Source organism: Diplotaxodon limnothrissa, linkage group LG3, assembly GCF_057381915.1.
Source record: "Diplotaxodon limnothrissa isolate DT_005_m linkage group LG3, D_limnothrissa_male_GT1.1, whole genome shotgun sequence".
NCBI lineage: Eukaryota > Metazoa > Chordata > Actinopteri > Cichliformes > Cichlidae > Diplotaxodon > Diplotaxodon limnothrissa.
In genome coordinates this window covers 70,434,378-70,462,373 of record NC_140598.1, presented here as the reverse complement: position 1 = coordinate 70,462,373, position 27,996 = coordinate 70,434,378, and the positions used below count along the sequence as shown (strand labels likewise).

The 27,996-nt window shown below is 43.9% G+C and overlaps 1 protein-coding gene across 1 annotated transcript; it reads right to left on the bottom strand.

Annotated features, from left to right (window-relative positions):
- Nucleotides 1-342: 342 nt before the first annotated feature.
- On the bottom strand, nt 343-26,504 carry LOC146637679 (NACHT, LRR and PYD domains-containing protein 12-like). The gene is made up of 13 exons (XM_085349791.1): nt 26,472-26,504; nt 24,902-24,994; nt 24,640-24,789; nt 24,414-24,527; nt 21,027-21,103; nt 19,119-20,910; nt 17,432-17,608; nt 15,227-15,403; nt 13,186-13,362; nt 9,228-9,404; nt 4,992-5,168; nt 1,522-1,707; nt 343-846 (listed from the first exon to the last, which is right to left on the bottom strand). The coding sequence occupies exons 2-13, from the start codon at nt 24,988-24,990 to the stop codon at nt 834-836; spliced, it is 3,306 nt and encodes a 1,101-aa protein (XP_085205917.1). The 5' UTR covers nt 24,991-24,994; nt 26,472-26,504; the 3' UTR covers nt 343-833.
- Nucleotides 26,505-27,996: the final 1,492 nt, after the last annotated feature.

The following is a 27,996-nucleotide window of genomic DNA, read 5'->3' as shown; positions in this document are numbered from 1 at the left end:
AGCTGCTTTTAAGCATGTTTCTTGTCGTCGTCGTTCCAACACGATGCGTTTGTTTTGATTTGTGGACCCGGAAAATGGCGCAATACATTGCGGCATGAAGCAGGTGTAGGACTGAACTCTCCCACACACATCACATCACTATAAGACTGGACTCTCACACACATCACATCACTATAAGACTGGACTCTCACACACATCACATCACCACACACACTCTGGTTTTTCTTCATGTGCACTTCCTTATAATCTCTTTCTGCTATTTGCACATTTTTACTGTAAATTTCTAAGTTAAATCTGTAAATTTTGTAATAACCTGTAAATTGTAAATACTGTAAAACCACTGTCATTTAATGGTCGGGCATTGCACAGCTACAAGCATTTCACCTCATGTCATACTGGGTATGGTTGTGTGTGTGACAAATAAAATTTGAATTTGAAAGTCTTTCCAGGTGAGTTTGATCCAGGAGGGTCTGAAGCCAGAGTCAGACAGAGACTGTGCAGAGACTGTAGAAGGACAGAGCAGCAGCAGAGCAGTCCAGATACACTGATGATCCTCTGTCAGATCCAGAGGGACACACAGGGATGATGCTGGACTCTACATTGTGTCTGACAGTGGAGCTGTTCTCAGAGCAGTTCACTCTGCAGCACTGACAGTCATCTGCACTTCTTCTCATTCCTCTGTCAGTCACTGCTGGATGAAGCTCTCCTCTCCACCTCCCAGTAACATGGCCCAGTCAGAGCGTCTCTACACACAAGCTGCTGCTGCTTCAACCTCTCTGGATCATCAGGACACAGCTCCTCCTCTCTCAGCACACACACCGTCCTGTTTACCATCATGGCCTCCACCTGCAGAGAGAAGAAGGAAGAGCAGAGGAGATAAACGAGTGTTTCCAGAGACTCTTCATCAGCTGTCAGTCAGTGATGCAGCACATCCAGTATAAAGAGCAGCAGGGACTTCAGTGCTGGGACTGTACTAGGACTCATTGTTGCTTCACTTTTTCTAATCTTTGGATTTTTATTGAAGTTGATGAAAATGTTTTTCCCTCCTAGTTTGAGTTTGGACTTTCATTCATTAGAAGAACCTTGGTGTGTCCATTCTGAGCTCTGTAGGAACCCCAACAACAAGCCCAACAATCCAGATGGACGGTTCCAGCTGTTAACTGGAGGAATTCCATCCAAACATCTGCTCTCACTAAATTCTTCCTCACCTACAGACTGTGTTCTTCACTGCTTTAAACTTGGAAATGAATGCAGTCATTGGTCTGGGTGCTGCTTTGTTCAGAGAGCTGATTGGCTGTTGACAGCGTTTGATCAGAGCGTGTCAGCCGTTACTATGGTGACCATAAAGGTCAGAAACAGGAAGTGTTTGTGTCCAATCCTGAAGCCTGTCAGCATTCTCCTCTCACAGCTTCACTGAGAAGCTGCAGCTTTACAGGAAACACTGGATCTTTGTTTCATACTGACTGTGTTTAGTACAATACTGCTGACAGCACCACCCACTCACTCCATCACTCTACTTACAGCAGAGTCTCCAGTCTGTAGTTTGGACTCTGCTGAAGATCAGACAGCTGCTTCACATCTGGACTCTTCAGGTAGTTTCCATACAGCTTTCCTCTCAGGTCCAGCTGTCTCAGATGGGAGGGGTTGGACTTCAGTGCTGCTGCCAGATAATCACAGCTGATCTCTGACAAACCACAGCTCTCCAATCTGTATAAAGAATGAAAGATGTAAGTTTATTAGACAAAGTGTGAGCTTGAAATCATTCAGTGTTTCATCATCTGTTCAGAGCTGAAGAAGGTTCAGAATGTAGAAGTTTAGAAAATGGAAACTCCAAACAGCTGAAGCCAACAGGAAGCAGCTTCAAACAGGAAACTGTGCAGAGTTTCAGACTATATGTCCTGATGCAGCCAGTTGGATTTTGGAGATTTGAATCTCTGTTCTTGTCACGGTCGGACGGTCCTCCCCGGACGACCTGCTTGTTTATTTGTGATGTGTGTGTGCCTTCCTCTCTTTCTGTCTTCCTCCCTATTCTGCGGGTCGGGCTATGCCTAGGGGCGGCGTCTCCGAGAGAGCGAGAAAGGCCGACCTCTGACCCGGAAGAGTAATCTTCAGCTCCAGCTGCCGCTAATCATTCCTCACGGTATTTAACGGTGTGTCCAGACGGCAGTCGACGCTGGATTGTACTCGGAGCTCGGTAGATAAGTGTGCTTGTGATCTTATAACCCGCATAGCAAGGCAAGCCTTCTTATCCGCTGTTGTGTTTGCTCGTCTCTCAGGTGGAGAAGTACCGGACGGAGGAGTGGAGAAAAGGGATTCACTGGTGTTTTCGGGAGGAGGAATTCACACGGAAGGAGTGCACACCGACCTCATGGGGAAACTCACCTTCACCACTTTTGGGAATTTAGAGAAAGGACATTGTTGGATATCTCACTGTTTGAAGACTGTATTTCAAGCACTGTAAATAAACGCACTGTCGGCTTCAACCCAGAGCTCCGTGCCTGAATCCATACCGCTCATTAGCCCTGACAGTTCTGTGACTAAGTCCTTGAATCATTTCTTCCAGTTGGTCCAACAAGACAGACTAAGTGTTGGACATGTGTTGTGGCTCCATTAGGGGAGCTTCTAAATGTGATGTGATGGCCCCTCTGGGTCTGTCAGGTCACAGCACTGAAGAGAGCTCAAACTGGGCACACAGTTGTTCCAGTCTGGACCAAAGACTCTATACTGGGACTGAGGGACTGCTTTGACTGCACCCACTGGGACTTTTTAAAGGCTCATGTTCTCACTGTGAGTACAAGAAAATAATTATTAGAATATAATGTGTTAAATTTGTATAGATCACAGTAATAAGGAAGGATTGGTCTGCGTTTCAGTTTGGTTTAGCTGTGGCCTGAGAGTGTGTGTAATTGTTTAGAGAGAAAGGACACTGGGGGTTTGGTGTCACAAATAAAAGAAGTCAGGAAGCTACAGATGGGGGTTACTGATGCTGATGCTTGTACCTTTAATTAAAAACTCCTAATTGTTATAACTTAGAAGTAGGTTTGCAGGAGACTCTCCACCTGATCTGTAAATGTAAGACAACAAGAGGCCATCGACCCACTGGAAGCAGAGTGGTGGTCCCAATATTTGTAATATCTTAACTCTGTTTTGTATGTGGTCTAAAGGAATTTGGTGTAGCTTGGGTGAGGTTACTTTTATGACCCCCAGGAAGTCACGTACGCAGAGACACACACAGTGCTTAAACTGTTACACTCACACATCCACACGCACACTCACTCACGTGCACTCACATAGGCATACGGGTACGTGCACACACAGGCACTCACGTGCTCGTGCATACACACAGACACACAGAGTTTGCAGCACACCATGGGAGGTTTTATGATAGGGTCGCTCCTATAAAACTGTGTTTCACAGACAAAGACAAGTCTCCCTTCTAGAAGATGCATACTTAAATGAAGATGAATAAAGTTTTTTGTGAAAATAACTACTGAGTCCGGTGCATCTCTGGAGGCCCGAAGAATAAAAAGAACCGGGGTAAAACTGATTTCCCAACATCACTTAGATCATAGATTTCTACTTACATTTCTTTCTGGGAAAAATGGGGATTACTTTGAAAACAGGAAGTATTTTCCCCAATAAGCAGCCCTGGATTAGTAAATCACTCCAACATGTTCTCAGGCAGAAGAAGCTGTCTTGTTATGAGGGAGAGAAGAAAAAGATTGAGGCACAGAAATTTGTTGAAAGAGAGATAAAGCAGCTAAAATCAGGTGTAAAAGTAAAGCAGAGGATGAGCTGAATAAAGGACACTCAAGGCTGGCTTGGAAAGGAATGAAATCCATGGTGGGGATGCAGAACAAGGAGCAAAGATGAATGTGATGCTGAATCAGCAGAAGACTTGGACTCATTTGATTCCAGCTTTTATATCATTGATTTCAATGAAGATTAAAGCAAGAAGGTTGTAGGTTGAAGCTTGTTGGCCTTTCTGTGGAGGCTGTGGAGTCCAATGAAGTGCTGCTTAGGTTCATTGGTGCTTCTAAATTGGCTGTAGGTGTGGATGTGAGAGAGTGCTTCTCTGTCTCTCTCTGTTGGCCCTGTGATGGACTGCTCACCTGTGCAGGTGGACCACGCCTCTTGCCCTATGACAGCTAGGGCACAGGCTCCAGCCCTGTGAGCCTAAGCTGAATAAACAGTTAGCAAAAATGATCCATAGATGGCCTGAAATCCCCCAGTTAGCAGTTTGGTAGATAGCTATGACATGCTAATCCCATCCAGCAGCTGTATTCTACCTGTAAGCTGATCCCTGCTGAGCCAAAGCACTTTTTCATATACAAATTACAACCTTTAATAGAAACCTATTGGTCAGCATCTTATTAGCCTGCTGTTAGCTTCATTCCACAGAAAACTGAGAGAAACTAACAGAGTTGATAAAGAATAAAGAGAAATGTGCTGATTTAAAGCGTTTGAAGTGCTTCAGATGATCTCTGTCCACTTCTGTCCACTCATTCATTCATGTAAGCTTTCTAATGCAGCTTTGATCTTCACAGTCTGCTTCATGAAACTCATTCTAACCCTGAATGTCAGAGTGTTCCTCCTTCTCTTTCCCATCATTCATGCTGGCAGTGGAGGAGATTTGGATGTTGGACTGTGTTTTGGATGATGTGTGTATGTTTGTGTTGGACTGCTGTCTGTAAAGCAAACGCACATTTTGCTTTGGATTTCAGTGTCAGACAGACTTTAAGGTGGAATGAAGAGTTGGAGAGTTTCACAGTGAATTATCCAGTGGAGGATTTTTCTTCTTCTTTGAAGGTTTGAAATGTGAACATTGTTCTGCTGCAGTCAATGGACTAAACCAGAGAAGAAGAAAACAGACTTTACCATGAAGATCCTCAGTGTGGATCAGTATAATATCAGCCTGATGTCTGCAGTTTAGTGTCAGCACAACTTTCACATCATATTCATCTCAGCACAACTAAAACATGCTGACTGACCTCAGAGTTTCAAGTCCACATCCTGGACTCTCCAGGAAACCACACAGATGCTTCACTCCTGAATCCTGCAGGTTGTTGTTGCAGCTCAGGTCCAGCTCTCTCAGATGGGAGGGGTTGGACTTCAGTGCTGCTGCCAGATAATCACAGCTGATCTCTGACAAATCACAGAGACTCAATCTGTATAAAGAATGAAAGATGTAAGTTTATTAGACAAAGTGTGAGCTTGAAATCATTCAGTGTTTCATCATCTGTTCAGAGCTGAAGAAGGTTCAGAATGTAGAAGTTTAGAAAATGGAAACTCCAAACAGCTGAAGCCAACAGGAAGCAGCTTCAAACAAACACAACAAGAGAAAAAACTCTGAATGTTTCACATTAAAGTCGTACATTTCTCATAACAACAGGACAAAGACTTGAAAAAGTCGTGTTTTTCCTTCCAGGAACCACAAGGCTTCACTTTTAAAGGTGAAGTGTGAAAGAAATGGACATATTTGAAGTCCAACACCTTTTTCCAGTCATATTATTAAAGAAGACATACTACAAGCTCATTTTCACTCCAACAAGTCATCTTCTGACCTGGACTAACAACACTGGTCTCTTTGTGCAGCTGGCTGTGAGACCAGGAAAATCTGCTTCATGTGTTTCTATTTGATCCTCAGTGACTTTGACACAAAGGCCTCTGCTGTGATGATCACACCTCTGATCAAGTCTCACAGTTTCAGCTTTGTTTTTATACATATGGATATGTGCTGATAAATGATCAGAATTATAATATGTCTGCTGTGTGCCGTGACCTTTGACCTGCTAAAGACAGTCAGCTGTGGATTATTCATTGTTGTGTCTGATACTTAGAACTGTGAGGAAGAACACTACACAGTTAATCTGTCATGGTCCTGGGTCGTTGACCCAGCGTTTTGTGTTTATTCTGATTTGTATTAGTTTAGGGTTGAACCTGAAGTTGATGTATGTTCAGCCCTACCTGTGTCTGTCCTTGGTGCCCTGTTCATGTCCCCGTGTTGTGTTGCAAATCAGTCTGTGTTTCCTGCTTTACTTTGAAGGCTCGTGTTCTAGATTTCCTGTTTTGTTCTGAAAGTCTGTTTCTGTTGTCATTGTGTTCAGCTTGTCTCCTCCGGTCCTCATGTGTATTACGTTCAGCTGTTCTTCCCTCCTGTGTGTGATTACCTGATTACCTTGTGTGTGTGTGTGTGTGTGTATATTTAGTGGGTGTCGGTCTTTGTTCGTTGTCGGCTCGTCTGCATTCTTCCGTCTATCTCTGCGTTCTATGGTGTTCCTGTCTCTGCGTCTCTCTGCCCTGCACCCCTTTTGTATGGTCTCAGGTTTGTCACTTAGTTTCTCCCAGTTTAGGTTTCCGTTTGTAATTACTCATGCTTCATTGCCTGTTTTTGCCACTGCCACCGTGTAAATAAACTTCACTCGTATCATCAGTTTGCTGCATTTTGGGTCCTCCTTTTCCTCCACTCCACACGGCTCACTCCGCCAGCCGTGACAGTACGAGCCGACCAGACATTGACCCAGCGGCATCCGCACCTCCCGAGGAGCTTCGGGAGGAACTAATTGACTCTGTTTCCAGGTTGGTTAACCTATGGCTCGAGCATGAGGGGGAAGAGTGTCTCCGCGCTGTAGAAGCCAGGCTACAGCAGCTCATCTCTGCTCACTCCTGGCTGCTGGACTCTCTTCACCCGCTCGCACAGGACTTCATCCTTAACGAACTGCACCTTCACCCACCAGCCGCTACCGCTTCCCAACCCAGCCCGGCGGTGAGGATTTTGCCCGGCCCGCCGGAGGCTTTGCCCGGCCCGCCGGAGGTTTTGCCTGGGAGGAAGCGACGATCGCGCCGTCGGCGCGTCGCCCCACAGCCGGAGATTAGGACTTCGGAACTGCCGGCTGTGGTGAGTGGGAAAGACACTCCGTCTGTTTCACCAGCTCGTATGACTGTTTATTCCGGGGCTGTGTTTGTTGAGTCAGCTGCCCAGCCGGTAGCTCGGTTAGCTGCCCAGCAGTCGCTAACTCAGTTAGCCGCTCACTCGTCACCTCCATTACAGTCACAGCCAGACCTATTAGACACTATGTTACAGTCCATAGCCCGGTCAATAGCTCAGTTGGCAAGAGACTCATCAGCCTTATTATCAGCTCAGCCGTCATCTTCACCTACTCCTCCGGTACTACAAGTTGAGTCCATCCGACCCGGAAAGCACTGTTTTTCACCTGTTCATGTCAAGCAGAGAGACACACCACATAACGCAGTAGTCAGTCCGCAACAGCTGGCCAGTACAGAGACTGTGACGCACTCCAGGGCCTCCCCAGAGGCTGGGTTCCAGCCCCCAGCCGACTCTGGACCCCTGGAGGTTAAGAAGCCAGCTGAGGACTGCATTCGGCTGTCGCTGCCTGAGCTGAGTCACTGCTCTGTGCAGCCGCAGTCCGCTTTGTGTTCGCCAGAGGCCCGTGCGCCTGCTGGTTCTGATCTGTCCCTGCCAGAGGCCCGTGCACCTGCTGGTTCTGATCTGTCCCTGCCAGAGGCCCGTGCGCCTGCTGGTTCTGACCTGTGTGTTCCAGGGGCCCCGGTGCCCACTGGTCCAGAGACTGTTTTCGCTGGGGGGCCCGAGGAGCCCGTCCAGCCTCCTGCTTCGCCTGCTGGAGGGCCCGAGGAGCCCGTCCAGCCACAAGACTTGTCAGCTGGGGGGCACGAGGAGCCCGTCCAGCCTTCTGCCTCATCATCCTCGCCCGCTGCAGCCTCATCATCCTCGCCCGCTGCAGCCTCATCATCCTCGCCCGCTGCAGCCTCATCATCCTCGCCCGCTGCAGTCTCATCATCCTCGCCCGGTCCAGCCTCCGTGTCTTCAGCCTCGCCTGGTCCAGCCTCTGCTTCGGTCTCGTCTGGTGCTATGAAGGCCACGCCGCCATCGGGTCCCGGACTGCTGCCTCGACATCAGCGGTCGTCTGTCAGGCCGCTGGTGGAGCATCATCGTCGATATGGACTAACTCGTAGACGCCGCCGCTGCCTTCCGCGCGGTCGGCCTCCAGACTTTTGTCATCGCCGCCGTTGCTGTCCGCATGGTCGGCCGCCTGAACGGTTTCCCTGTCGCCGCCGCTGCCGTGTGCACGGTCGGCCCCCTGAACTGCCTCCACTCCGCCACCGCTGCCTTCAGCTCGGTCGGCTTTTGGATCTGCGTCGCCGACGTGGCCGGCCTCAGAAGATGAACTGTCCTGGACTTCTGAGTTGTCAGCCTCCGGGCCGGCCTCCTGAACTGTGTTTTGTTCTCGTACTCCAGCATGTGTGTTTTTGTTTTGGACAATTCCCTCGGTTCGCTGGAGCTTGTTTTGTTCGGTGTTGGTCCCTCCGTCCTGGGCCCCCGCCGCCCGCCCTGGGTTGGTCGTCTGTTTTTGTTGTGGGCTGTCTGGAGCCAGCCCTTGGTGGAGGGGTACTGTCATGGTCCTGGGTCGTTGACCCAGCGTTTTGTGTTTATTCTGATTTGTATTAGTTTAGGGTTGAACCTGAAGTTGATGTATATTCAACCCTACCTGTGTCTGTCCTTGGTGCCCTGTTCATGTCCCCGTGTTGTGTTGCAAATCAGTCTGTGTTTCCTGCTTTACTTTGAAGGCTCGTGTTCTAGATTTCCTGTTTTGTTCTGAAAGTCTGTTTCTGTTGTCATTGTGTTCAGCTTGTCTCCTCCGGTCCTCATGTGTATTACGTTCAGCTGTTCTTCCCTCCTGTGTGTGATTACCTGATTACCTTGTGTGTGTGTGTGTGTGTGTGTGTGTGTGTGTGTGTGTGTGTGTGTATATTTAGTGGGTGTCGGTCTGTGTTCGTTGTCGGCTCGTCTGCATTCTTCCGTCTATCTCTGCGTTCTATGGTGTTCCTGTCTCTGCGTCTCTCTGCCCCGCACCCCTTTTGTATGGTCTCAGGTTTGTCACTTAGTTTCTCCCAGTTTAGGTTTCCGTTTGTAATTACTCATGCTTCATTGCCTGTTTTTGCCACTGCCATCAGGAAAGGTGGGCAGGCCGCGTGCGGGCCGCGGACCATACGTTGAGTATCACTGTTTGAAATGCGAACATTGTTCTGCTGCAGTCAATGGACTAAACCAGAGAAGAAGAAAACAGACTTTACCATGAAGATCCTCAGTGTGGATCAGTATAATATCAGCCTGATGTCTGCAGTTTAGTGTCAGCACAACTTTCACATCATATTCATCTCAGCACAACTAAAACATGCTGACTGACCTCAGAACTTTAAGTCCACATCCTGGACTCTCCAGGAAACCACACAGAAGCTTCACTCCTGAATCACGCAGGTTGTTGTTGTCACTCAGGTCCAGCTCTCTCAGATGGGAGGGGTTGGACTTCAGTGCTGCTGCCAGATAATCACAGCTGATCTCTGACAAATCACAGCCCTTCAATCTGTATAAAGAATGAAAGATGTAAGTTTATTAGACAAAGTTCTTGAAATCATTCAGTGTTTCATCATCTGTTCAGAGCTGAAGAAGGTTCAGAATGTAGAAGTTTAGAAAATGGAAACTCCAAACAGCTGAAGCCAACAGGAAGCAGCTTCAAACAAACACAACAAGAGAAAAAACTCTGAATGTTTCACATTAAAGTCGTACATTTCTCATAAAAACAGGACAAAGACTTGAAAAAGTCGTGTTTTTCCTTCCAGGAACCACAAGGCTTCACTTTTAAAGCTCCCAAAAGTATTTCAACAACAAGCAAACAGATAAAACAGTAAATGAGAGCAGCTAAACACACAAAGATGGAAACACAGAGCGTGGATCGTTCACTCGACGGCACGTACACGGACACGCCGTCGGGGCTGAAAGTGGACAGCTCACAGATCCTGAAGCTGCAGGTTTCATCTGTCTCCAACCAAAACTGAGTGAAGCAGCAGCAAAAGAAGATCCAAACTACGCTTTACGTTTGATGAACATCGTCATGAATTCTCTCTGACTTTGACGTTTACTTCCTGCACAGCTCTCTCTCTCTCAGTGTACTTCAAGAACAGTTTACCTTCAAAAATCTGTTTCCTGCATTATTCACTGCTTATTACGCACCAGTCTGCTGTTGTGTTCACTGCTGTCGGCCTCCCAAAACAAAGCCTCATTTCTGCTGTTCAATACTGAAGAAATGTAAACCTTTTAAAATGATGACAGATTACAAACTCTCAGCTGTGTCTGTAATCAAACCTCTGTAACTTTGCTTCACTTCAGCAGCATCAGGTAATGTTCACATGTTGATTCATGGTTTGCTTCAGTTTTTGATGGACTGCAGAATATTTTGAAGGTTATCTGCTATAAAAAGCCAGAACAGGAAAATCTGCTTCATGTGTTTCTGTTTGATCCTCAGTGACTTTGACACAAAGGCCTCTGCTGTGATAATCACACCTCTGATCAAGTCTCACAGTGTCAGCTTTGTTTTTATACATATGGATATGTGCTGATAAATGATCAGAATTATAATATTTCCCACTGTCTGCTGTGTGCCGTGACCTTTGACCTGCTAAAGACAGTCAGCTGTGGATTATTCATTGTTGTGTCTGATACTTAGAACTGTGAGGAAGAACACTACACCGTTAATCAGGGTCCCCTCTCTCTGAATCAGGAAAGGTGGGCAGGCCGCGTGTGGGCCGCGGGCCATACGTTGAGTCTCACTGTTTGAAATGTGAACATTGTTCTGCTGCAGTCAATGGACTAAACCAGAGAAGAAGAAAACAGACTTTACCATGAAGATCCTCAGTGTGGATCAGTATAATATCAGCCTGATGTCTGCAGTTTAGTGTCAGCACAACTTTCACATCATATTCATCTCAGCACAACTAAAACATGCTGACTGACCCCAGAGTTTCAAGTCCACATCCTGGACTGTCCAGAAAACCACACAGATGCTTCACTCCTGAATCCTGCAGCTTGTTTTCTTTAGTTGAAGACCAGTAGTCATTACTCAGGTCCAGCTCTCTCAGATGGGAGGGGTTGGACTTCAGTGCTGCTGCCAGATAATCACAGCTGATCTCTGACAAACCACAGCTCCTCAATCTGTATAAAGAATGAAAGATGTAAGTTTATTAGACAAAGTGTGAGCTTGAAATTATTCAGTGTTTCATCATCTGTTCAGAGCTGAAGAAGGTTCAGAATGTAGAAGTTTAGAAAATGGAAACTCCAAACAGCTGAAGCCAACAGGAAGCAGCTTCAAACAAACACAACAAGAGAAAAAACTCTGAATGTTTCACATTAAAGTCGTACATTTCTCATAAAAACAGGACAAAGACTTGAAAAAGTCGTGTTTTTCGTTCCAGGAACCACAAGGCTTCACTTTTAAAGGTGAAGTGTGAAAGAAATGGACATATTTGAAGTCCAACACCTTTTTCCAGTCACATTATTAAAGCAGACAAACTACAAGCTCATTTTCATTCCAACAAGTCATCTTCTGACCTGGACTAACAACACTGGTCTCTATGTGCAGCTGGCTGTGAGACCAGTGCTTAGGTAGCGTCTACAAAGTGCAACACTGAAAGAACATCACACACTCATTTGCTTCCAGCACTTTCACACAAACATCTACTGTCATTATTGTCACCAAACTCTGTGGATCCTTTATTGCAAATTCAAATGGGATCAAATGGTCAGACAAAAGAGGGTTATGAGGACATATGATGAAATGTTGTGTATTAGCAGCAAGTTATTGAATCATTTTCCTCAGAAACCAAACAAAATGATTGACAAACATGTTTTTACAAACTCAGTGTTGGACTTGGATCAGCAGGATAAGCTGATGTTTAAAGGCATTTGAGTCTCGCTGTATGAGAGTCCAGTTATTACTCAATATTTATGGATGATGTCCTTTCAGTGTTGCACTTTGTAGACGCTCCCTGAGCCTCACAGCCAGCTGCACATGGACCAGCTGACATTACCCAGCATTAGAGGCGGCTGTAAAAAAATGGATTTTCCTATTTAAATGGTTTTAATTTGAATAAAGCGATGTTGATTCATTCAATCCTGAATCGATTTTTAATATAAATGTATTTTGCCAGAATCTCAGGTTAAAGCTCCCAAAAGTATTTCAACAACAAGCAAACAGATAAAACAGTAAATGAGAGCAGCTAAACACACAAAGATGGAAACACAGAGCGTGGATCGTTCACTCGACGGCACGTACACGGACTCGCCGTCGGGGCTGAAAGTGGACAGCTCACAGATCCTGAAGCTGCAGGTTTCATCTGTCTCCAACCAAAACTGACTGAACCAGCAGCAAAAGAAGATCCAAACTACGCTTTACGTTTGATGAACATCGTCATGAATTCTCTCTGACTTTGACGTTTACTTCCTGCACAGCTCTCTCTCTCTCAGTGTACTTCAAGAACAGTTTACCTTCAAAAATCTGTTTCCTGCATTATTCACTGCTTATTACGCACCAGTCTGCTGTTGTGTTCACTGGTGTCGGCCTCCCAAAACAAAGCCTCATTTCTGCTGTTCAATACTGAAGAAATTTAAACCTTTTAAAATGATGACAGATTACAAACTCTCAGCTGTGTCTGTAATCAAACCTCTGTAACTTTGCTTCCCTTCAGCAGCATCAGCTCATGTTCACATGTTGATTCATGGTTTGCTTCAGTTTTTGATGGACTGCAGAATATTTTGAAGGTTATCTGCTATAAAAAGCCAGAACAGGAAAATCTGCTTCATGTGTTTCTGTTTGATCCTCAGTGACTTTGACACAAAGGCCTCTGCTGTGATGATCAGACCTCTGATCAAGTCTCACAGTGTCAGCTTTGTTTTTATACATATGGATATGTGCTGATAAATGATCAGAGTTATAATATTTCCCACTGTCTGCTGTGTGCCGTGACCTTTGACCTGCTAAAGACAGTCAGCTGTGGATTTTTCATTGTTGTGTCTGATACTTAGAACTGTGAGGAAGAACACTACACAGTTAATCAGGGTCCCCTCTCTCTGAATCAGGAAAGGTGGGCAGGCCGCGTGTGGGCCGCGGGCCATACGTTGAGTCTCACTGTTTGAAATGTGAACATTGTTCTGCTGCAGTCAATGGACTAAACCAGAGAAGAAGAAAACAGACTTTACCATGAAGATCCTCAGTGTGGATCAGTATAATATCAGCCTGATGTCTGCAGTTTAGTGTCAGCACAACTTTCACATCATATTCATCTCAGCACAACTAAAACATGCTGACTGACCTCAGAGTTTCAAGTCCACATCCTGGACTCTCCAGGAAACCACACAGATGCTTCACTCCTGAATCCTGCAGGTTGCTGTTCCAGCTCAGGTCCAGATCTCTCAGATGGGAGGGGTTGGACTTCAGTGCTGCTGCCAGATAATCACAGCTGATCTCTGACAAATCACAGCCCTTCAATCTGTATAAAGAATGAAAGATGTAAGTTTATTAGACAAAGTTCTTGAAATCATTCAGTGTTTCATCATCTGTTCAGAGCTGAAGAAGGTTCAGAATGTAGAAGTTTAGAAAATGGAAACTCCAAACAGCTGAAGCCAACAGGAAGCAGCTTCAAACAAACACAACAAGAGAAAAAACTCTGAATGTTTCACATTAAAGTCGTACATTTATCATAAAAACAGGACAAAGACTTGAAAAAGTCGTGTTTTTCCTTCCAGGAACCACAAGGCTTCACTTTTAAAGGTGAAGTGTGAAAGAAATGGACATATTTGAAGTCCAACACCTTTTTCCAGTCACATTATTAAAGCAGACAAACTACAAGCTCCTTTTCATTCCAACAAGTCATCTTCTGACCTGGACTAACAACACTGGTCTCTATGTGCAGCTGGCTGTGAGACCAGTGCTCAGGGAGCGTCTACAAAGTGCAACACTGAAAGAACATCACACACTCATTTGCTTCCTGCACTTTCACACAAACATCTACTGTCATTATTGTCACCAAACTCTGTGGATCCTTTATTGCAAATTCAAATGGGATCAAATGGTCAGACAAAAGAGGGTTATGAGGAAATATGATGAAATGTTGTGTATTAGCAGCAAGTTATTGAATCATTTTCCTCAGAAACCAAACAAAATGATTGACAAACATGTTTTTACAAACTCAGTGTTGGACTTGGATCAGCAGGATAAGCTGATGTTTAAAGGCAGTTGAGTCTCGCTGTATGAGAGTCCAGTTATTACTCAATATTTATGGATGATGTTCTTTCTGTGTTGCACTTTGTAGACGCTCCCTGAGCCTCACAGCCAGCTGCACATGGACCAGCTGACATTACCCAGCATTAGAGGCGGGTGTAAAAAAATGGATTTTCCTATTTAAATGGTTTTAATTTGAATAAAGCGATGTTGATTCATTCAATCCTGAATCGATTTTTAATATAAATGTATTTTGCCAGAATCTCAGGTTAAAGCTCCCAAAAGTATTTCAACAACAAGCAAACAGATAAAACAGTAAATGAGAGCAGCTAAACACACAAAGATGGAAACACAGAGCGCGGATCGTTCACTCGACGGCACGTACACGGACACGCCGTCGGGGCTGAAAGTGGACAGCTCACAGATCCTGAAGCTGCAGGTTTCATCTGTCTCCAACCAAAACTGAGTGAAGCAGCAGCAAAAGAAGATCCAAACTACGCTTTACGTTTGATGAACATCGTCATGAATTCTCTCTGACTTTGACGTTTACTTCCTGCACAGCTCTCTCTCTCTCAGTGTACTTCAAGAACAGTTTACCTTCAAAAATCTGTTTCCTGCATTATTCACTGCTTATTACGCACCAGTCTGCTGTTGTGTTCACTGCTGTCGGCCTCCCAAAACAAAGCCTCATTTCTGCTGTTCAATACTGAAGAAATGTAAACCTTTTAAAATGATGACAGATTACAAACTCTCAGCTGTGTCTGTAATCAAACCTCTGTAACTTTGCTTCACTTCAGCAGCATCAGGTCATGTTCACATGTTGATTCATGGTTTGCTTCAGTTTTTGATGGACTGCAGAATATTTTGAAGGTTAATCAGGGTCCCCTCTCTCTGAATCAGGAAAGGTGGGCAGGCCGCGTGTGGGCCGCGGGCCATACGTTGAGTATCACTGTTTGAAATGTGAACATTGTTCTGCTGCAGTCAATGGACTAAACCAGAGAAGAAGAAAACAGACTTTACCATGAAGATCCTCAGTGTGGATCAGTATAATATCAGCCTGATGTCTGCAGTTTAGTGTCAGCACAACTTTCACATCATATTCATCTCAGCACAACTGAAACATGCTGACTGACCTCAGAACTTTAAGTCCACATCCTGGACTCTCCAGAAAACCACACAGATGCTTCACTCCTGAATCCTGCAGGTTGTCGCTGTAGGTCAAGTCAAGCTCTCTCAGATGGGAGGGGTTGGACTTCAGTGCCGCTGCCAGATAATCACAGCTGATCTCTGACAAATCACAGCCCCTCAATCTGTATAAAGAATGAAAGATGTAAGTTTATTAGACAAAGTGTGAGCTTGAAATCATTCAGTGTTTCATCATCTGTTCAGAGCTGAAGAAGGTTCAGAATGTAGAAGTTTAGAAAATGGAAACTCCAAACAGCTGAAGCCAACAGGAAGCAGCTTCAAACAAACACAACAAGAGAAAAAACTCTGAATGTTTCCCATTAAAGTCGTACATTTCTCATAAAAACAGGACAAAGACTTGAAAAAGTCGTGTTTTTCGTTCCAGGAACCACAAGGCTTCACTTTTAAAGGTGAAGTGTGAAAGAAATGGACATATTTGAAGTCCAACACCTTTTTCCAGTCACATTATTAAAGCAGACAAACTACAAGCTCATTTTCATTCCAACAAGTCATCTTCTGACCTGGACTAACAACACTGGTCTCTATGTGCAGCTGGCTGTGAGACCAGTGCTCAGGGAGCGTCTACAAAGTGCAACACTGAAAGAACATCACACACTCATTTGCTTCCATCATCCAACCTGATGAGGAAACAGAGTCGGCTCCCCTTCAAAGTAAAAGCTGCTCCTTTTGGACACAGTATCAAAGAAAGTCTACAGTATAACATAGAAAAGACAGAAAAAAGTTTTGGTTGTTTTTAAATTGTGCAGAAATGAAACTACACTAAGCTCAATTATGTGACAGACATTTCATCCCATGTCAGTTTGGCCTCATCCTGGGCCGGATTATCCAGCACACACTCTGACCACAGGCCCAGGGGCCACGCACAGCTGGGCTCCATCCAAGAGACAGCAAACAAACCAACACAATAATAAAAAGCACCATGTGATCTTCTTACATCTTCAAGACAAACATAGTAAAAACATGAGCATATTTGTTTCCTGATAAAATGATGTGACAGGTAGAACAGAGTAAAGTGGTGGTGTTACAGCCTTTCTCCCCTCTGCTGCCGAGGCTGTTAGTCTCTCCCAAACTCAGCTACAGGACTTCCAAATGAATGAAAGCAGCAGAAGTGGCTTTACAAATGAAAGAGGAAGAGGAGAAGAAGAGGAGAGGGAGGCCACCCTGACCATCACTCCAGCTGAAAACATCACACTTCCATTAAAGTTGGTGAGAAAATGTTGAGCAGGATGAGCTGCTGGCTAATCTGGAGGCTGTAGCAGCAGCTCACAGTCACAGTGGATTTCCACTCATGAAAAAGCTCTGGCTGCTTCATTTCTCATCTCATATCAGAGACTTTAATGCTTCACTGAAGCTGTACTGTGATGCTTCCATATCCCAGTGAGGCCTCCATAATGATTTCAGCTGTTCTGTACACACACTGTGTGCCCTGTATGGCTCAAAGTCTCTGCAGCCTGTTTTTATCTGCTATCATCAGATCTTCATCATCCTCATTCACATCCCTCACACACTCTACAGCCTCATCAGCACTGACTTCATCTTCACTGACTGATGGAGCACAACATGAACCTGCGGAGGCTGAAACACTGTCCTGTCAAACATCTCCCCGTCACCACTCCACTTCTGTCAGCCTTTAAATGAACCCTGCTCAAGTCTGTCACTTCTGTTTGGAGCCAAAAGGAAAAAGTGTTGTTCAGTCGTTTGGAAAGACAACATTTCTGCATCATTCCATGTTTGGCACTGATCACCACCTGCACTCATGTATATATCTTTCTACGTAGCACTTTTAATTCTTATTCTCATGTATATATCTCATGTATATCTCATGCATATATCTTTCTACGTAGCACTTTAATTCTTATTCTTACTTTTATTTTTTCATGTCTATTTAAGCGCAATTTTTATGACAGTATGTTTGCACTGAAGCACCGCAGCAATTTCCTAATGTTGTTAACCTGCTCAACATTTGGCAATAAAACCCTTTCTGATTCTGATTCTGATTCTGAAAGCACTCAAACTTCTTCACATTTGTCTTCAGACACATCCTGAACATTTAGGAACTAAAGAAAGTTTCAAACATCAATCAAAGACCTGAAATATAGAAAAACAACAACAGCCGCAGTCAGTGAACTCACCTCAGAGTCTCCAGTCGACAGTTTGGACTCTCCAGTCCAGCACACAGAAGCTTCAATGCTGAATCCTGCAGGTTGTAGTTGTTACTCATGTCCAGCTCTGTCAGATGGGAGGGGCTGGACTTCAGAGCTGAGGCCACAACTTCAAAGTGAGACTCTGAGAGTCGACACTGAGTCAGTCTGTGATGATAGAAAATATAAAATGTGTTATTATAAAAGCAGAAAATCTGCATTATAAACACAGACTGAATGTATATGAAGACAAAACAGAGTGAGGTCATAATCTGATGAATCTGCTCTTCACATCTGTGCTTCAGCTCCTCTTACTGTGTTAGACATGACACAACGATTGAGTCTCTCTCAGACCTGCAGACTTTTAATGAGCATCTTTGTTTGGCTTTAATCTGCAGATGAAGGAGGAAGATGGTGTCACATTTAGGCTTCCATAATGTCCACAGTCTGTCACTGAGATCTGATCCAGAGTCAGAGTGAAGACACACATTTGGACTGTTTCCTGTTTTGACTCCAGAACATTTTGAATGAGTTCAGCTCAGTGAAGAGTTCCAGCTGGAAAGATGATCTCTGTTTGCTACCTGCTGTCAGGTACGACTGTTCACGTCCACACGCAGGAAAAACCTGCTGACTGTTACCAAACGGAGCAGAAATCTCATCACTGGACAATAATGATGAATGAACTCAGAGCTGCTGATATCAGATCTGATTTCAGGGGAACTAAACACAGAAATGATTGGCTCATTTTAGCTTTCTGAGCCATTATCTGCTGGTGTGTCGCTAGTTGGCAGAAAATGATTTGTATTCCTGTTCAGGGCTTCAGTGTTTATGAGTCCAGATCCAGGTGACAGCAAGTCAAAATGATGTTACCTGTCTGTGTCCAGCAGCAGCCTGTATTCACTTTGAATATTGTTATAACCTGACATGGATCAGTTTGTCTTTGATTGGTTTGTAAATGTCACTGTTTCCATTGGACCTGAGTGACGTACAAAGACAGAGAGGGAGAGAAAGGAGAGAGAGGATGGAGACAGCAAAGAGAGAGCAAACACAAACAGGTGAGAGTGGACAGGTGACCAAGGTCAGCAACCAATCAGAGAGCTTCTGTTTGACCCACAGTCACTGATGATGACTGCACATAACCAAGCAGTGTGTTACTCTGATATCAAATATGGATCCTGCTCTTATAATAATGATCATCAGATGATATTATTGTGTTATTTTGTAGCTGAATACGATGTTTGTGTGATTATCAGTGAAAGAAGCAGTGAGGAGGATGGAGAGAGAGAGAGGACAGAGGGTGAAGTTAGAAACACTAAAAGGATTTTTCATGGATTTCATGGATGATTTGAGTGATTTCCAGCAGGACACTTAAACATGTCAGTGGACGTCCTAAAGAACATATTCACTGATATGAAACGTGTCATTGAACAGGATTAATATCAGTGGAAACATGGTGGAAACAGCTGTGACTGCATGGATGTGACACACTTCAAATCTGTTCTCCACTCTTGGATTTGGGATCCATGGAGCTGCTGCTGAGTCTGTACAATAAAGGAATGGTGTGGAAGGTTGCAGCGTACGGACACAAACACTTTGTGGTTACAATCTGATTTTATTTTCAACATTAAACTACTAACCTACACTGATCAATGATGTTAATGATCACATCTGGACTCACCCAGCCTTTCTGCAGGTCCTCACAGCTGGAATCAGTCTCTGTCGTCCCTGCTCTGATGTGTTGTACTTCTGCAGGTCCAACTCATCCAGAACCTCCTCTGACATCTGCAGCATGAAGGCCAGAGCTGAGCACTGGATCTCAGAGAGTTTCTTCTCTGATCTGTTCTCTGACTTCAGGAACTCTTGGATCTCCGGAAATAATGAGAGGTCGTTCATCTCCATCAGACAGTGGAAGATGTTGATGGTTCTGTCAGGAGAGATTCCATAACTGTTCATCTCCTTCAGGTTGTTGATGACTCTCTGGATGGTTCCTGGACTGATCTCTGTCTGGCCCAGCAGACCTCCTAAGAGTCTCTGGTTGGACTCCAGACAGAGGCCATGAAGGAAGCGAACAAACAGGTCCAGGTGGCCATTTTTACTCTGGAGGGATTTCTCCATGGCTTGTTTAAGGAAATCATCCAGAGAGGACTCGTTGTATTCTTTTCCCAAAAAGTCCCTCTGCACCTCTGTCTTCCTGTTGGTGTGACAGTGGAACATGTAGACAGCAGCCAGAAACTCCTGAATGCTCAGATGAACAAAGCAGTAGACTGGTTTCTGGAAGATCACACACTCTCTTTTGAAGATCTCTGTACAAACTCCTGAGTACACCGAGGCCTCTGTCACATCCAGACCACACTGCTCCAGGTCTTCTTGGTAGAACATGATGTTTCCTTTCTCCAGGTGTTCAAACGCCAGCCTCCCCAGCTTCAGAAGAACTTCCCTGTCAGCCTCCGTCAGCTCCTGTGGACTCGTCTCATGTCCCTCGTGGTACTTGTTCTTCTTCCTCTTTGTCTGAACCAGCAGGAAGTGTGAGTACATGTCAGTCAGGGTCTTGGGCAGCTCTCCTCTCTGCTCTGTAGTCAACATGTGCTCCAGAACTGTAGCAGTGATCCAGCAGAAGACTGGGATACTACACATGATGTGGAGGCTTCTGGATGTCTTCATGTGGGAGATGATTCTGCTGGACAGCTCTTCATCACTGAATCTCCTCCTGAAGTACTCCTCCTTCTGGGCGTCAGTGAAGCCTCGTACTTCTGTTAGCCTGTCAACACATGTAGGAGGGATCTGATTGGCTGCTGCGGGTCGGGAAGTTATCCAGACGAGAACCGAGGGAAGCAGATTCCCCTGGATGAGGTTTGTCAGCAGCTGGCTGACTGATGACTTCTGTGTGACATCAGACAGCAGCTTCCTGTTGGTGAAATCCAATGAAAGTCTGCTTTCATCCAGGCCGTCAAAGATGAACAAAAGCTGAGAGACAGCCAGCTTCTCTGCTGTGACCTTCTGTAATGTTGGATGGAAAACATGGAGCAGCTCCAGAAGACTGTACTGCTCATCTCTGATCAGGTTCAGCTCCCTGAATGAAAGCAGAACCACCACACTGACATGTTGGTTCTCCAAGCCCTCTGCCCAGTCCAGAGTGAACTTCTGCACTGAGAAGGTTTTTCCAACACCAGCCACGCCGTTGGTCAGAACCACTCTGATGGGTCTCTGTTGGTCAGGTAAGGCTTTAAAGATGTCCTGGCACCTGATTGGAGCGTCATGGAGGGCGTCCATCTTGGAAGCTGTCTCCAGCTGCCTCACCTCATGTTGGGTATGAACCTCTTCACTCTGTCCCTCTGTGATGTAGAGCTCAGTGTAGATCCTGTTGAGGAGGGTTCTACTTCCTGTTTCATCACTTCCTTCAGTCACACGTTCACATCTCCTCCTCAGACTGATCTTATGTTCATCTAAAACCTCCTGCAGACCAACATCTGCTGAAAGAAAGAAAAACAATGAGACTAAAGAGAAAGAAAACTCTTCAATGTCTGAACAACACAAGAAGTCCAGTTTTCAGAAATGAGTCCATCAGCAGACAGATGTTCAGTCTTACTTTGTACACAGCTGCTCTGACTGGCTGTCTGCAGTCCAGCTGTGGTCCTGGATCTTTCTCCACACTGTGCAGAAGCTCTGATGGTGACACAGAAAAGTCAAAGTGGAGATACTTCTGTCCACCTTTGATTAGACTCATTATAAAAAGGAAAACAAAGTTTGAACACAGTCATGTTTCCAGTTCACTGACTTACATTTATTCCATGGACACTCACTCTAACCTGAACCACAGCTACAACCCAACATTGTTGAGGCCTCATCTCCTCCTTTCCTGACTGTAGAGGTTAAATATGCAACAACCAACAAATAAAAGAATTTGGTTCATTTCAAAGAAATTCACACGGTGACCAAGTAAAGTAACCGTAGTAAAGGAGACAACATCCCGTTGATGGTGGGATTATTTGAAAGATTTGCTTTAGTCACGTCACCAAATGCAGTTGAACCACCCGTGGATCCATGTTTGACCATTCTACCACTCTGAGCTCTGCTTTTTAATCATTTTATTATTATCATCATTCATTTATTCATTCTTTGGAGGGGGGCTATTTCCTAATGCCGCCCTAATAAGCTGATGTTCAAGGGGAAATATAACAGAAACTCTTTCAGTGTTATTCATTAATAAATTAACAGATAAACTGTGAAGAAGAAAAAAACTGAGATTTAAAGGAGAGAGTGAGAAACTTGATCATCCATCCTCATAATACATGTTTATCAGTATCTGCTGTGACCATACTGCAGTAATAACTACAAGTCTACATTTCTGTGACTGTTGATCAATCACAGCAGGAATCTGAGCTCATCTCTGCACACAGAGCAGCTTCAGCTCTGGGATAAACTGCTCGCTTCACGTCCTTCTCAGCTCACAGACACTCATCCTGATATTTTCCTTTAACATTTGATGGTATAATTCATCTGAGTTTACACTTTATAAATACAGAAAAACAGACCCAAACACCAGAAACCATCAGTTTCACCATGTAGAATATATTGTTGTTTCCTTGCTTTTAATTCAGAGAAAAACTCTGATTTTGATTTTCTCTGTTCTCTTTGCCACAGCCCATCCCAGCAGCAGCTGAAGCAGCTGACTGTCACAACACTGAATAACACTTTAGGAGGAACGTCTTGATGCATTCTCAATCATCCAGGAAAGTAAATCTCCAAAAGTGGATTCTGTTCATCTGGACGTACATAAATGTGTCCCAGCTGGACTTTTGTCAAAGCTGGAAAGGCTCCTAAAGAAAGCTCCAGCCGATCCAGGAGAGAAGGACAACCGCTGCCTAAGAGAAAACCTGTAGTGATCCCATATGTGTCAGGAGTATCGGAGCAGCTGAGACGCATTTTTCTAAACACCGGGTCTCTGTGGCTTTTAATCCCCAAAACACGCTGCGCCAAAAACTGGTCCACCCCAAGGATCGGGTCCCCCGACACAAACAGAGTAACATAGTGTACGCTGTTAAGTGCAGGAGGATTGGCAGGATTTATACATCGAGGAAACCAAACAACCTCTGGCTACAACACAGAAGAGCCACCTCGTCAGGCCAGGACTCTGCAGTCTATTTACACCTACAGGCCAGTGGACACTCTTTCAATGATGAGGATGTAACATCCTGGACAGGGAGGAACGCTGGTTTGAGGGCGGAGTCAAGGAGGCCATTTACGTGAAAAGGGAAAGACCATCTCTGAATCGAGGAGGGGCCTAAGGGTACATCTGTCACCATCTTACATGCTGTGATTGCAGCCGTTCCCCAACTCTCTGTGAATGGTACTCATGACCATTGATCAGTGGTTGTTGATCAATGGTCATGAGAATTGCATAATTAAGATTAAGGAACTGACCTCCCAGCCCATTGTTCCTTCAGTGGGCTGGTTTCAGTCATTATGCAAATGTCCTGTTTATAAGATTGAATCCTGCAGTCAGCTGAGACTGAAGGAGTCACCTGGATGATGACGAAACGTTTCTCCCACTAAACGCTACGAACAGATGAACAGAATCAACTTTTGGAGAAAGTTGAATCAGTATTTCAGCTTTAAGAGGGTATTTTAACACAAACATCAGTCCTTCTACTTCAGTATGTTTGACACTTTGTTTACGCCTAAATTAACTTTACTGTTAACAAGTTTTCATGTTTCTGTAATCCACCAGTGTGCTCATGCATTTTTAATTGAAAACATATTTTTAATGATCAAATATAATTATGTTTGTTATTTGTGGATTTTAAATGTCCTTGACAGAGACAGATGATGATCATTATCCTGCACTGTGGTCTCAGGTTTGGTCGAGCTAGCACAAAGAATGGCTATGTTGAACTTCCTCCTGGGATCTACACTAAGAAGTGAGTCCAACATTAGCAGGGTCTCTTTCCTTTATCTGGATTCACTTTAGCATTCACAGTCACGTGAAGCTTGTTATTAACTCGATAAGTCAACCCAGGCTTTCAGCTGAGCGCTCACATGAAACACATCGTGTTGGCAGCATCTGATCAATCATATTCATGGAGACGTGTATCAGCAACAGAGCAGCTGAGTTTGCAGAAGGAAGTCAAACTAAACCACAGGAACAATATGAGGAGATTACACACATAATAAAATACTAGCAGTAACACAGCTGCTGCAGACAAATCAGTCGTGTGATCGTGTGTGAGAGGAGAAGGACTGTAAAGCAGTTTGGTGTTAAAAGCTCTGTATGAATGTGGGAGACTTTGAAGGGCTTTAAAAAGGCCAATATAAAATAAAAGGCAGCAAAATTGCTGAGTGTGAAAGTCACCAGACTTATCAGACCTCTGTGATTAAGACCTGTAAGAACACCTATTTGTACTTGTTGCCATTATATCAAACACACACGTATATTAAGCCTTTGTTTGAACTCTGGTTGAATTTGTTACTTTCAGACTGTGAAACATCACAGAGGCTGCAGCTGCAGATCTTTTATTCACCTGGAAATTTACTTTAAATGTTAGATGGAAAATGTATTGCTCAGTTTAACCAAAGTAAGAACAAGAATCCATAAACCTTCATAAAGACAAACATCTCCCAGAACATTGAGCTGCTGAAGTGTCACTGAAGGGAAAAACTATTTGTCCTCCTCCATCCAGCAACACCTGAAACACCTGAGTGGAAGCTCCTCCCTACACTGTGTTTGAAGCAAAGCACAAAGGAGACACCTGCTGGAGCAGCTGGAGTCCTACAGACACTCAGCCTCTTCACTACACAAACACCTCCTACAACATCCACTCTTTCCACTCTGACTGCTGTGTTTGTGGAAACACTCCAACACACACCGCTTCACACACCAACATAGAAATGTGTGTGAAAAAGAGCTGAGCTGATATTAAACATGAGGATTTATTCAAAAATACAGAGTCAGGAACAACATCTAGACACACATTACCTCTCAGCAGCAGAAGAACATCCTTTAAAGTCTTCACCAATATCCTTCGACACGTTGCTCTTTAAGGAAACACAGCTGGGTTCAGGTCCAGGAGATTCTGGCCTCTTATTGATCCTAAAAGAAAAACAATAAATGTAACAGCTTCATGAGATAGGAAGGAAAAACTGGAAACATTAAATTAAAGACATGATGAACAATCTGAAACTCATAAAAATAATGTACTTACTCTTTGTCACATAACAGTCTTTTGTTAAAGTCTTCACCAATATCCTTCGACACGTTGCTCTTTAAGGAAACACAGCTGGGTTCAGGTCCAGGCTCTGGATTAGTTTCAGGGTTATGTCCAGCTGAGCCTGGTACGCCCCACAGCTCTGGGCTTTAAAACAACACACACAGAGGTATGAGTGTGAATAATGATGGAGCAGTGATGTGAGTGCTGAGCTGTGACATGGAGAAGAGTCATGGACAGTTAGAGATGGTCATCTCACCTCTGAGCTTTGGTCTGGCTCTCATGTTCCCCACACAGAGTGCTTTTAGAGGGAGGGACTCCCTCCTCTCTGTCCTCACACTGATCCATGCTGCTGAAAACGTCCAGATGAACAGAATCAACTTTTTGGGGATTTACTGGATGATTGAGCATCAAGACACTTTTTAATATTTTACTAATTTCTGAAGCTTTTTACCAACTTTGTTCAAATTGGTCTGCTGTCATTTTATTGTTGACAAAAAGAGATTTTGAGTTTGACTGTTGACGTTTCCATGTGGGACTGTTGCTGCAACACCAGGATGTTACTACAGAATACACTTTATATTGTGAGCACTTGGATGTTAGTCCAGTGGTCCTAAACTGACACACCTGCACCTGGATTCATTCTGACCAGATTTTAGCCCAACAGTGTTTCATACTTAATACATCAGACACAAACTCTGCAGCTGTCATTGTGTGCAGTGTGTGTGCAGTGTGTGTGCAGCGGGACACCGTGTCCTATGAGTGTTATACTACAATAAACAGAGCCTGACCGCGGGCATAAAGAGGGCAAAAACCCACTTATGCTCTAAAGATTCAGTTCTATTTCTCTTCAAATGAGCCTCAGAGCATGTGGAGGGTCATTAAACGCATCACAGATTACCTCAAGAACAACAGGCTGAAGAACATAAAAACAAACGCAGAGTTTCTGTCTGACGGTTTGAACATGAAACAGGAATTATTGAGCAAAAACGGACAGTTTACAAACTCTGTGGAATTCATGAACTAACATCAGCGCATTCACCTACAATACACGAATGAACATCACCAGTTAAACTGAAAAAGGAAAAAACCTGCATACAAATACGACAGCAGACTATAGCGAACAAGCAGAGAAATGCATTTTATAGATGAAGTGTTGGGAGCGACTTCTGAAAAGCAACTCTTTCGTAATTTCGAGTTATTTTCTCGTAATTTCGACTTATTAACTTGGAATTTTGAGAAAACCAACTGTCAATCAGTAATTTACGTGAATGACGTAATTTCTTTGTTACCCGGAAGCTGAAGCCCTCAGCTACAAATGCTACAGCTAAGACACCAGAATTACAGCCAGTCATAAATGCACAAATTGCTGATTATTGTCTGTGTGGCTTCACAAATGATGAAATCCTTCTGTTATTAGCTGAATCACATGGCGTTAATATCAGCAAACGTACTCTCGAAAGCCGATTTGTTGCGATGCGGGTTTGAGTGCGCATTGTACGTAGATTACTGATTGGCAGAACTAACTCAAAATTTCGAGCAACTTTTCTCAAAATTTCGAGTTAATAAGTCGAAATTTCGAGAATGGATCCTTTTTTGTGGCGGAAACAGGCTTCCGTAACAGACTGATGGAGGCAGAAGCTGCCTACAGTCATCAGTCAGTGGATCCACAGTAACATCGACTCTGAGTTCAGCTGCTGATAATCAACTAACTGTTTCTGTCTCGTTCCCAGACTCTGATCTCACATAAAACGAAGCAGATTTATGCTGAAACTAAGCTGCACACAGCTGATGTCAGCCAGGAAAACAGTACAGACTGCTAACGTTACCTTAACTTCGAGACGATCAACTGCGCCACAACATTCACGAAAGCGAAAGTAAAAGCGACGGAAGGAAACGCCCAGAGAAGCGTTTGAGGGACGGTCAGAGTCAGGAACCTCAGAAACGCATCAGGCTGGAGTTTAATTCTGTTTTCATCTTTAGAAACATCTGGAAATAGTTATAAAAATGCTGCATAATAAAGAAAAATAGTGTAGATTAGTTTGAGTTGTGTTTAGCTGAGCTGTGTCTGTAATCAAATCTAAACTGAAGAGTTCATTTTGTGGAGGAGCAGCAAGACTTTCAGTGTTACTCTCAGAGAAAGCCTCCCAAATGTCTGTTGTCTTAATAGTAGAATTATCTGGAAAATGAACCAGTTCTTATGAGCTGCTTTTCAATATGAGCAGTCAAAGCATTTTATACAGCGTGCTTCATTCACACAAGCACTTCTTTTTCTAACAATGACACTATGAGGGATGCATCGGGGAGGAAGTCAGGGTTCCATATCTTGCCCAAGGATACCGTGGCGTGCAGACTGGAGCAGCCAGGGATCAAACCTCCAACCTTCCAGTTAGTAATTCTACCTGCTGAGCTACAGTCTGTAGTTCCTGAACAACACGCCCTCCTTTTTTTTCTTTCTTTATTTTTTGTTTTGGTTCACATACATTGATATTCTGCTGTAAACAACTAATGAGAACATTTTATAAAAGCTTTGAGTGTCCATCAGGATCCTGTAGAAACACCTTCCATCTCAAACATCAATATTCTGAATTCTGTTTAGAAAGAAAAAGATTTCTAGAAAATTATCTAAAGAATTCAACATCTGTTTTGTTTTCTACTATTTATTTAAAAAGTCACTATAGCACAGATTTCTTTAGTCACGTGTCTTTATGTGTCTTCCATACAAATGTTAACAAACACTCAGCACAGCAACACTGAAAGCATTTGAGTGTAAATTTCATTCAAATTAAACTTTATACACAATTACAATAATGGGAAAATGACTAAATATTAAAACACTACAACCACTGAAGAAATAAAACCCAATCACAATCAACATCAACATCAACATCAATTCATATACGTTCATGTGATATCTTTGGGTTCAACAAACCCAATAACCTTGAATCCTTCTTTTAAATTACATTTAAATTTCAGCTGGCAGCAAAGAAATTAATCAGAAATTAACCACAATTAATCTGCAGCTTCATCAATGTGATGCTGAGTTTCTGACTGAAATTCAGTCTGAACATGTCTGACTCTGTGAAACAGTCAGAGTGTTTCTCTAACAGCAGGAGCCTCTTTACACTCAGCTTCACACAGACGAGCTGAGGAACGATCAAGCAAACTTCTTCTTCTGTCATTTTTAACAGCAGCTTGCATCCAAAGATGTTGCACTACTGCCATCTCCTGGCTTTTACTCTTACTTCTCTTCCAGATCCTCAGATCCTCTTGATGACATCAGTATTTCTCAAAAATGAAAAACCACTCCTTTCACCTCATCATGACTTAACTGATTAACCACTTTTCAAACGT

Bases quoted from the DNA above. Each gene is read 5' to 3' on its own strand.
- LOC146637679 (XM_085349791.1), bottom strand. From the start codon at position 24,990: ATGGATCAGTGTGAGGACAGAGAGGAGGGAGTCCCTCCCTCTAAAAGC. The intron at 21,104-24,413 runs GTAATGTGTGTC...TGTCACCATCAG, and splicing joins TGTTCTTCTGCTGCTGAGAG to AGCTTCTGCACAGTGTGGAG. The intron at 17,609-19,118 runs GTGAGTCCAGAT...CTATCATCACAG, and splicing joins AGGACCTGCAGAAAGGCTGG to ACTGACTCAGTGTCGACTCT.